General features: G+C 38.3%; 1 protein-coding gene across 2 annotated transcripts; it reads left to right on the forward strand.

Moving 5' to 3' along the window:
• Positions 1 to 375: 375 nt before the first annotated feature.
• On the forward strand, positions 376 to 11,673 carry LOC101165945 (arachidonate 15-lipoxygenase B-like). Of its 2 annotated transcripts, none has more exons than XM_023957360.1 (15): positions 376 to 462; positions 668 to 845; positions 1,034 to 1,238; positions 1,360 to 1,441; positions 1,603 to 1,725; positions 1,816 to 1,919; positions 3,431 to 3,597; positions 3,882 to 4,025; positions 4,174 to 4,377; positions 4,475 to 4,561; positions 4,663 to 4,832; positions 5,165 to 5,286; positions 6,953 to 7,053; positions 8,288 to 8,458; positions 8,534 to 8,877. In XM_023957360.1, exons 2-15 carry the CDS (start codon positions 693 to 695, stop codon positions 8,711 to 8,713), a joined length of 2,013 nt encoding a protein of 670 aa, XP_023813128.1. In that variant the 5' UTR covers positions 376 to 462; positions 668 to 692; the 3' UTR covers positions 8,714 to 8,877. The 2 variants fall into 2 exon arrangements, with proteins under 2 accessions (XP_023813128.1, XP_023813134.1); XM_023957366.1 differs by lacking the exon at positions 8,534 to 8,877 and adding an exon at positions 11,246 to 11,673 and having other exon boundaries at positions 377 to 462.

An 11,673-nucleotide genomic window follows, 5' to 3' on the forward strand; every position in this document is an offset into this window, starting at 1 on the left:
TGACAGCATGGTTATAGATTGTTAGTTGATCCTCAAAAAAGTCATCGTCGACTGTTAAATTAGTTTTTCTTAATTTTATCTCCGCTCTCCTGCAAATTCTCTTCCGATTTAAAATAGCATGTTTATCCAAGGCATCTTTGGATTCTGATTCAGTATTTTTTTTTTTTTTTCATTTTCAGCAGAGCTGCTGAATCAATGGCAAACTTAAGTCTGTCATTAAAATCATCAGTCGGAGAATCGCAGGACACAGGTAAAATCTGAGCAGGAGTTTGTTTTAAAATGTCAATAAAGTTTTCTGCCACTTCAGGAGTTATATATTGTTTCTTCACAGTTCAGCACATTTCATCATCACAGCTTTTTTGCTGTCACACCTAAGACACTCCCACCAACCTGTGCATATAAAGATCAGTTCCCAGGGACAGGTTGTATCAGTGCAACATTTACTCTCTGTAACTTCTCAAAGTAAGAAATAGCTTTTTTTTTAATAACTATTTATGTTAGGTGTGATTCTTTCAGGCAGACTAACAAGAAAAGATTAGTTGAAGTAACTGCTAAATACATTTTGTTAGGCTTTTTGTTGCAACAATAACTCACTTTTCTTGTGTAATTTATTTACTGCTATAATTTGTTTATCTGTTTATGCTTATCTCTAACTCTTTAATTCAAGATTTCATCTGCTTCTGGAAATAAAGATGGTGAATTATAAAGTCACTTTACATACGGACGACAGAGTCGCTGCTGGGACTTTAAACCACGTCTACATAAAGCTGGTCGGCACTCAAGGAGAGAGTGAACGCAAGTGGCTCATGGGCCTCAAAGGTGCCAAAGCCTTCAAGAAAGGAGCTGTAAGTCTGCAAGATCAGTCCATTTTTGTGGTGATGTACGGCATCCTTTCTTTTTTTTCCAAAAATTAACAAAAAGAGGGAAAATGTCTAGCCTGATTTGTTGCTGCTTTGATCGTTTTAATTGGAAAAAATTCTGGGAAATTGCCATGGCTTTATAGCGGTTACACCCCCTCTGTTCTTCTTTCTAGGTGTCCTCCTTCACTGTTTCTGCTCCCACCTCTCTTGGACAACTGGTTCTGGTAGAGGTGGACAAAAAGGCCTTTGTGGGTTTCCTAGAAGACTCCTGGTTTCTCAGCATGGTGGAGGTGAAATCTCCCTATGGAGACACGTTTACCTTTCCCGTCCACCGCTGGATCAGTGACAGCAACGTGCACCGCTTCAGGGAGGCTGCAGGTTTGTGGACACTGTTCATGTATACCACCTACTACTCTGTACACAATAAGATAAGGGGAACTTTGTCTCCTCCCTGTGTTTATCTGTGGTGTCAAATCTCAACATTTATCCCTTCTTGCAGCTCTGAGGGTCTTAGATGACAAGCATCATCTGGGCAGGTACAGTCGGGAGCAGGAGCTGAAAGTGCGAGAGGAGGCTTATCGGTGAGCGCTTTCACTGTTTCATTGTCCTGGATGTTAGAAGACAACAAAGACGTGTCATTTATCTTTGAATAAAGTCTTGTGTTAAGCAAACAAGGAACCAAATGAATGAGAGGATTTCATCCTTAAGATACTAGAGTTTCGTACTTGTACTTTTTTCATAGCTGGCATGTGTACACGGAAGGCTTACCTCACTGCATCAAGGCAGAGGACCTCACTTCCCTGCCATGTGAGGTCCAGTTTTCCTTCACCAAATCTACAGAGTTCGCATTTACCGCAGCATCAGGGTAATTTATTAATTTTCTCTTATGTTCATTCATCGTTAGCTATGAGGAATAACAAAGTCAAAACTTCTAAGTGTTTGTCTTTTGGTTCAGGTTGTTAGAGCTGAAACTGAAAGGCCTCGATAACTGCAAGAAGGGGTGGACTAACATCCATGACATTGATCAGGTGTTTTGCTGCAAACAAACAGACATAGCAGGTATGATACCATTAATCAATGCAGGTTATACATCTTCAACGGTCAGATGAAGGGGCTGAAACACTCAGAGTTACACGGATGTGAATAACTTTTCCCGAGGGCTTCCAAAGAGAAAACACCAGATATCAATTTAAGTTCAATAAAAAAAGCAATAAGATAAAAATGATATCTGAAGATACATTTAAAAGTAATTGCAATTCCACATTGCTGCATTCCTAAACATTTTTGGTCCAGACTTTTCATTGCCTTTTTTTATCAAAATTCTAGAATTTTAACAGATTCTTTCTGTTTTATCCTCATTTGCAATAGCAGAAGATCTACCATTGGTTTAAGAAAAATCCTTACAGATCAGTCGGATTTCTATGCTGTTTTTTCACCATGTTTTAAAAATCGGTCAATCACATTGAAAACACTACCCCCCCCCCCCCCCCCCCCCACACACACACACAAAAGACATCACTTATATTGAGTTGCTATGAAAAGAGCATCAGCTATCAAACTTTCAGTTATCTTTTTATGTTTAATTTATTGGAAAATTAAAGTCAATGATCATCTCATGAGTCTCTGGTTAGAGTTTTGCATCATATTCCATAAAACCAAAGGGTTGCAATCAGTGTAAACTGCAACAGGATGAGAACTAGAACCAGATTTTTTAAAATGGAGTTCCGGCAACAGAGAAAGTGCTTTTTTTCTCAGTTGTATTGTTTGTTTGATAAACTTCTTAGAAAAATAACAGAGGATCCTGAACACCATTTTCATCATCTCACAGCGTCATCAGATGTTATTCAAAACCTTCTACTCCAACAGAAAAGATAAAACAAAATAGAATAAAATTTCAATCTAAGATGGTAATTGGCATATACTTATTATATAGCGCTTTCTACCCTCTTTCGAAGGCCCAAAGCGCTTAACAGTCACAGTCCCATTCACCCATTCACACACTGATGGCGGCTCCGCTGCCGAACACTGGCGCCAACCTCCCACCAGAGGCAAGGTGGGGTTCAGTGTCTTGCCCAAGGACACTTCGACTCATGGGCGGGCGTGCAAGGTGGGAATTGAATCTGCAATCTTACGATCATGGGTCGACTGCCCTACCGCTGCACCACGGCCAGCACCAGATAAGGCAGAACCATGGCCTGAGCCGTAACAGTCCACCTGTACTTGTGTATAGTTTGATCTTCATGTGGGGAAACACAAGAGCTTCACTTCAATTGTTGCATTTTTAAAACAAATTCCTCTTTGATAGAATTTGTGTGTCTTCCTGAATGAGTGATGCTTTTCTTATATAACTGGTTTGAAATTAGACTTCTGCATGGATGATACTTTATACCATAGTAAAAATTGATTGGTTTGGCAGGGGAAACAATAATAGTGTTAGATTTAATTTATTGCTAAAAAAGGACATAATTTTCAGCTTTATGATTGTCAGTTGTTAAAAAATAGACAAGAAAAAGGGTTAAGAAACAATGTAGGTAGTCTGATGCATCCGATGCTGTTTTCTTGTGTCACAGATTATGTCCAGAAACACTGGAAGGAAGATTCCTTCTTTGGGATACAGTATCTCAATGGAGTCAATCCCATCTTGATCCGACGCTGCACAGAGCTGCCTAAAAACTTCCCTGTCACCGACTCCATGCTGTTTCCTAGTGGTCAGATGAGCTTGGATGCAGAAATACAGGTCTTTGCTTTTCATTTTCTTGCAAAAAGTGGACTTTAGAGACTTTCTAGGGATCACAAAGTGGTAACTGAAGTTGTTGCTAACGTGAAAGTTTTATGTGTTTGTTTGTTTTTTACATTTGTTTCTTTTAAACTAACTTTGAGGTTTGGTAATTGACAAAAAAAATGAATACAAAGTTTGAGTTGTGATTACTGCACTTTTCTCTGTAAAATGTACTTTTTTATTTTATTATTTTAAGCCTTAACAGCAAATCCTCTCCTTGTTTTCATGTATACATCAAACAGAAGGGAAACATTTTCCTGTGTGACTACAAGCATTTGGATGGAGTGAAAACCAACACAATCAATGGCAAGACGCAGTACTTGATGGCTCCACTTGTGCTGCTTCAAAAAACTGCAGACGAGAAGTTGATGCCAATCGCCATCCAGGTGAGATCCACTCAAATGCAGAGAAGCAAAGAAATATTTTAGATTTCCATTTTAAAGGTATAATTTCTGCTCTTTTGGTAACAGAAGCAAATGCATTACAGCGGTAGAAAAACTATAATGTCCAACAAATTCTTTCCTTCTCCTGCAGCTGAAGCAGACGCCTGCAGAGGACAACCCGATCTTCTTACCCACAGATTCTGAGTACGATTGGCTGCTGGCAAAGATTTTTGTGAGAAGTGCAGATTTCAGTGAGCACCAGCTTAACACTCACCTGCTTCGTGCTCACCTGCTGGCTGAGGTTTATGCTGTGTCTCTGCTGCGCAACGTTCCGATGGTGCATCCTCTGTACAAGGTTAAGACTCAGAACTACACGGTTGTATGTTGTGGTTGGAAAGACGATGTAAAACGATTACATTTTGAGATAACAACTGAGGTTTCTTCCTCCTCAGCTCCTCATACCCCACACTCGATACACTCTGCAGATCAACTTCTTAGCTCGAAACTTATTGATATCTGAGAATGGATCTTTCACTCAGGTACAAAAACACTGAACATAAAAAAGCATGATTGTTTCCTTTATCCTGTCCTATACTGTGGAGTGTATTTGTCTAAAATTTGTGATTTGACTTGTTTTCAGTTTTCTGCCTCTGGTGGAGAGGGCATGCTAACCATCCTGCGGCGCTCCCTGTCTGCAGTTACGTACAGCTCCCTCTGTATAACTGATGATATTGCTGAGCGGGGAATGCAGGATGTACCAAACTACTTCTACAGGGATGATGGGCTGAGGCTTTGGTATATCATCTACAGGTACTGGTCTCACAGAAGATGGTTGATTATGTTTGGAGGGAGTTTTCCTCTCCACTGTCACCTTTAGCTTTAGATAAATCTTGTCCTATGGAAATTTTCTGGACTGATATTGATTGTAATAATTATCATTAATAAAGCTTGGTTTGATATTTCAGCTAACCTTTGTCCAGTAACTGATGTCTCTATAGCCACAGTTCTTTACTGTCTATCCAATTCTGAACTACTTGATAAAACTGATGTGCAATTAAAAAAAAAAACTGTTGATAGACATAATAGTGTCTCCATATTCAATATTTGCATTTTAAATAATTTTCTTTCTTTATCCTTCAAAGGTTTGTGAAAGGAGTCATTGAGTACTACTACAAAAACGACCAGGAAGTCCAGCAAGATACCGAAATACAGAAGTGGATTTCAGACATTTTCGAACATGGATTCCTTTCACAAGCAAGCACCGGTAAGCGTTCATAGAAATTTCAACATCTACACTCACATTGGGCGGTTGTACCGCAGTGGTTTGGTGATTGACCTGTAATCGTAAGGTCACAGGTTCAGTTCCCATTTTAACTGCCCGTGTAGAGGGCAAGACACTAGGGATGCCGCAATTCTTGGTGTGAAACTGAACTGTTTGTTACACCATTGAACTGAATTGTGGGGAAAGTGACTTGTAGCATCCCTCCTGTACACCAACCATTATGTTTACATTGAAAGTGTCTAACAAATGTATACCCTTAGCATAAGTAGTCTATTTAATCCTTGTGCTATCCTTGGCACTTTAACGTTGGGAGTTGGGTCATCTAGACCCCATTAGACAGGGTGTTGAACCTTTTTTCTTCAATGATTTGTGATCTTCACTGGTGTCCATGGATTACATGAAATCTTTCCACCTTTATCCACCTTTGTCATGGTAGGAATAACATGTCAATTTAAGGGTGGGTTCATCTAAGATGGCACAAGGGTTAAGTGTGCTGCAGGTATACTATACAGTCTATACTAAAAGTGAGGGAGTATAATTGAGGTTTATTTTTTACGGTAACTTTTAATGTTACAATTTACTCTGGACAAGTATTCAGTTAGTTTACTTAGGCAAGGCAAGGCAAGTTTATTTGTATTGCACAATTCGTACACAAAGTAATTCAAGGTGCTTCACAAAACAGAAAAATGCATTAAAATCACAATACATCATAGAAATAATCAACGTAAAATTTACTTTAAAAGAAAAGAAAAAAAATAAAATAAAAAAATAATTGAAAATTGATTTAAAAATAAAGGAAGGAAAGGAAAGAAAAGTGCAGATAGGACCTTTCAGTCATATACACGGCTAAACAGAAATGTTTTAAGTCTAGATTTGAACATGAACACAGAAGAGGCCTGTCTTACGACTTCAGGGAGGCTGTTCCAGATTTTAGCTGCAGAATATTGAAACGCTGATTCCCCTTGTTTAGTTCTGACTCTGGGAATCAACAGGAGGCCGGCCCCTGAGGCCCTCAGAGTACGAGATGGTTCATATGGCACTAACATGTCAGAGATGTACTTTGGTGCTCGGCCATGGAGAGACTTGTACACAAGCAGAGCTGCTTTGAAGTCTTTTCTTACTATACTACACATACACGCTCTGTGGTATACTTGTTATACCTATACATTTACTAAAGTAAACTTCAAGTGTACTACTTTTTGGTAAATATAAGAAGTATTTTCGTCTTTTACTTGTCCTGTCTAGCAGCAGAGCAAACAGATAAGAGCTGAAGGCGTCTTGTGTTGGACAGATTTCACTGTTACAATAAGAGGTTGTAAATCTTCAGAGACACGAGGTGTATATTTGTATAAACCCCTTTTGTGTTTGATGCTCAACTATATTTATATTGATCGTGTTTGTATAAATTTCTTCTTGAACCAGATGGAAATAGAAGAGAGAGAGAGGTGGATGTTAGTGATGGGGCATGAGGGCAAAAAGGAAAAGGGAGCTGAATAAGTTAAATGATGATTAAAGAAGTAGGGGGCATAGAAACAAAAAACAACAAGATGCTGGAGATGTATCATTAATACTGTCAGGTGTAGATGTTAATCCTAAGGGTGGAACCTGTCCACAGACACACTCAAATATCTGTTCTTATTCCTTTCAGGTATTCCGCAAAGTTTCACAACCCTGGCAGAGCTGGTCAAATTTGTTACCATGGTGATAGTCACAGGCTCCTCTCAGCATGCTGCAGTCAACAGTGGACAGGTGAGTCCTTGTAAATAAGAAAAACGACTTTGGATAGCTACAGTTTGCATGAATAAATGTTTCCCACACTACAAACTTGATGTGGATAAATCTGTTTTAGACTAAAGAACAACCAAGGATAATTCTATGATGATGATTTTTTTTAATAAAAAACATGCATATTTTACTAGGACTGGGTTGATAAAATTGATATGAATCGATCCATGCTGAATAAATCAGTAAATCGATCCATAAAAGTAGAGATTGATCTTTTATGCCTTTCCTTGTCCGGTGACCTAACGCATAACAGCAGCAAAAGCCAAAGTCTGCTAGCTTAGACTGAGAAACAGCTTTTTCCCCAGAGTTGGTCCATCCTGTCAGGTAGGGAGGGCTGGTGACCATGACTAAAATGCAGAGACGGGAGGCACACGGTTCCAGGGAAAGGGGTTTATTAACTCAACAAAAAGCGCTGCAGAGCAGGGAAACTAAACTAAACTAAACTAAACTAACTGAGGCCTAAACAAGAAAACATGTCAGAAGACAGTCAGGGAAGAGACAGTATGGACCAGTACAAGAGGAAGGCAGAAACAAGACTTATATACAGACAGGACTGACAAGACACAGGTGAAAACAATCAGGAGAGATTGGACCCAGGGAAGTAAAACTCAAAAACATGACATGCAGGAAACTTTACAAATTAAAACAGGAAACAGAACTCAAACATGACAGAAACAAGCATCAAAACCTAGGGCAAAGACACCCAAACCATGACACATCCACCCCCTCCATTCCCCCAATCACACAATTGCGTGCCCCCCACCCCCCCCACCCACCCACACACAAACACACAGACTTACTATAACCCACTGATCCCCTGAGAGCTGCTGTAAACAATTTCGTTGTGCACTGCATAATGATAATAAAAGATTCTGTTTATGATTCTCAATGCTAATGTACAATGGAATTTCCCATAGGACGGCTACTGCTAACGCCTGTTTGACCTAAACATACCATTGCTGACTAAATGAATAGCTTTGTATACTATCAAGCTGGAATTTTAAAAACTCTTTTGAGGAAACATTTTTTGAAAAGTAGCCACCTTGTAAATTCTAAACACATTCAAACCGAATTGAATTATGTGGGTAGAAAGAATAAAAAAAATGTTCAATCGAATTGATCCAGGCTATGAATGGAATCAATTCTGGACATTGTTGGTGATACCCAGCCCTACACTAAACATATTTATTTGCTGCAGTTTGACTACGGTAGCTGGATGCCAAACACTCCCATCTCTTTGAAACGGCCTCCACCAACCAAGAAAGGAGAAGCAAATGAAACCACCATGCTGGAAACTCTGCCAGACGTCAACGTAACGGTTCAGGGCATGGCCACCGTGTGGCTTCTTAGCCAACAGTCAAGTGATTTTGTAAGTGGGCAAAATTTCTAAATAAATTCCAGGAAAGGAGACTGTGGTAAATAATTCTGTTTTTGATTTCTTCAGGTTCCCCTTGGCGTGTACCCTGAGCAGCACTTCACCGAGGAGACTCCCAGGAAGTTCATAAAGATCTTTCAAGCACAACTGGAAGAGCTGAGCAACGATATTATAGCCAGAAATAAAAAATTGGAGGTGCCGTACACATATATGAACCCAACGGAGGTGGAAAATAGCGTTGCTATTTAAATATGACAGTGCGGTACATCCCTGGATCAACTGATAATGAATTTTTAGCTCTTTGACCTACTAAAATCTTTTGATGTTTGCAATTGAAAGCTTTATTGAAAATTTATTTTGGACATCATTTTTTGCTAACTTATTCTATTCTTATTAAACATATTTGAAAAACATTTCAAACTATAAAAAGGATTTTGTAACAGGTTTTCTTTATTTGAGGATTATGGCAGAATTTGAATAAAAACAAAACAAAACAATGTTTTCCTTTTCCTTCTCATAAAACGAAATGTCGCAGGTTCAGTTCCCATTTTAACTGCCCGTGTAGAGGGCAAGACACTAGGGATGCCGCAATTCTTGGTGTGAAACTGAACTGTGTGTTACACCATTGAACTGAGTTGTGGGGAAAAGTGACTTGTAGCATCCCTCCTGTACACCAACCATTATGTTTACATTGAAAGTGTCTAACAAATGTATACCCTTAGCATAAGTAGTCTATTTAAGTGTACTGCAGGTATAATATACAGTCTATAATAAAAGTGTAGGGAGTATAATTGAAGTTTACTTTTTACACAGTTTACCTTAAAATGTTCCAATTTACCTTCTATACTACACATACAGGGTCTGTGGTATACTTGTTATACCTATAGATTTACTAAAGTAAACTTAATAGAATAAACATCAAGTGTACAACTTTTTGGTAAGTATAAGAAGTATTTATTATTTTTTGTTTTATTATACTACACCGGGCCTAGTATAAGCCAAATGAAAGGGTTTTCTTTTTTCTTACTAGCTTATAAGGAAATTTAAAAAAAAACATGTTTATCCAAATTTTTATTTTTGTTTTGTTATATATACACAATCGTTATATTGAACTGAAACAAAACTGTGACATTGTGTTGAAAGTTAATTGTTGCATGCCTACAAGACAATGAAGCCCACATTTCTCCTGGTTGTCTGGTTAGTTCTTTGCATTTCAGCTACCATCAGTGTGTGAATGGAACTTGTGACTGTACAAACACTTTGGGCCTTAATGAAAGTGAAGTGCTATATCAATAAAGAATACACTACTACCATTCACAGTGCACTTTCACAAACAATACTAATTTTGTGGACCTATTAAACTATATCTGTTTTTTTGTCTTTTACTTGTCCTGTCTAGCAGCAGAGCAAACAGATAAGAGCTGAAGGCGTCTTGTGTTTGCCAGATTTTACTGTTACAATAGGGGGTTATAAATCTTCAGAAACACAAGGTGCATATTTGTATAAACTCCTATTGTGTTTGATGCTTAATTTTATTTATATTAGTATGTTTGTATACATTTCATGTTGAATAAGACGGAAATAAAAGAAGAGAGAAGGAGAGAGGTGGATGTTAGAGATGGAGCGTAAGGCCAAAAAGGAAAAAGGGGGCTGAATAAGTTAGACGATGTTAAAAGAAGTAGGGGGCATAGAAACACAAAACAACAAGATGCTGGAGAAGTATCATAATTACTTTCAGGTTAAGATGTTAGTCCTAAGGGTGGCTGTCCACAGAATCACTTAAACATCTGTTCATATCCCTTTCAGGAATTCCGCAAAGTTTCACAACCGTGTTGGAGCTGGTCAAATTTGTTACCATGGTGATAGCCACAGGCTCCGCTCAGCATGCTGCAGTCAACAGTGGACAGGTGAGTCCTTGTAAATGAGAAAAACAACTTTGGATAGCTACAGTTTGCATGAATAAATGTTTCCCATACTACAAATTTGATGTGGAAAAATCCGTATTAGAGTAAAGAACAACCAAGGATAATTCTATAATGATGATTTTTTTTATATGAACCTGCATATTTTATTATGGCTGGGTTGATAAAATTGATTAATTGATTTGAATCAATCAAAGCTGAATAAATCAAAAGTAGAAATTGATCTTTTTTGCCTTTCCTTTTTCAGTGACCTAACGCATAACAGCAGCAAAAGCCAAAATCTGCTAGCTTGATGCTAATGTACAATGGAATTTCCCATAGGACGGTTACTGCTAACGTTTGTTCGACATAAACATACCATTGCTAAGTAAATAGCTTTATATATTCACAGGCTTGAATTTGACAAACTCTTTTAAGAAAACACATTTTGAAAAGTAGCCATTTGGGGTCTAAAACTTGTAAATTCTAAATAGAATCAAACAGATTTGAATCGAGTGGGTTGAAAAACTAAAAAAATGCTGAATCGAGTCGATCCAGGCTATGGTGAATGGAATCAATTCTTGACATTGTTGGTGATACCCAGCACTACATTAAACATATTTTTTTGCTGCAGTATGACTACGGTAGCTGGATGCCAAACACTCCCATCTCTTTGAAACGGCCTCCACCAACCAAGAAAGGGGAAGCAAATGAAGCCACCATGCTGGAAACTCTGCCAGACATCAACGTAACGGTTCAGGGCATGGCCACCTTGTGGCTTCTTAGCCAACAGTCAAGTGATTTTGTAAGTGGGCAAAATTTCTAAATAAATTCCAGGAAAGGAGACTGTGGTAAATAATTCTGTTTTTGATTTCTTCAGGTTCCCCTTGGCGTGTACCCTGAGGAGCACTTCACTGAGGAGACTCCCAGGAAGTTCATAAAGATCTTTCAAGCACAGCTGGAGGAGCTGAGCAACAACATTATAGCCAGAAATAAAAAACTGGAGGTGCCGTACACATATCTGAACCCAAGGGAGGTGGAAAATAGCGTTGCTATTTAAATATGACAGTGCGGTACATCCCTGGATCAACTGATCCAGAATTTCCAGCTCTTTAACCTACTAATATCTTTTGATTTTTGCAATTGAAAGCTTTCTTGAAAATGTATTTTTGGACATAATTTTTTGCTAACTTATTCTATTCTGATTAAACATCTTTGAAAAACATTCCTAACTATAAAAAAGAATTTGTAACAGGTTTTCTTTATTTTTAATTATGGCAGGATTTGAATAAAAACGAAACAAAACAA

This window comes from Oryzias latipes, chromosome 1 (genome assembly GCF_002234675.1).
Source record: "Oryzias latipes chromosome 1, ASM223467v1".
Classification (NCBI taxonomy): Eukaryota; Metazoa; Chordata; class Actinopteri; order Beloniformes; family Adrianichthyidae; genus Oryzias; species Oryzias latipes.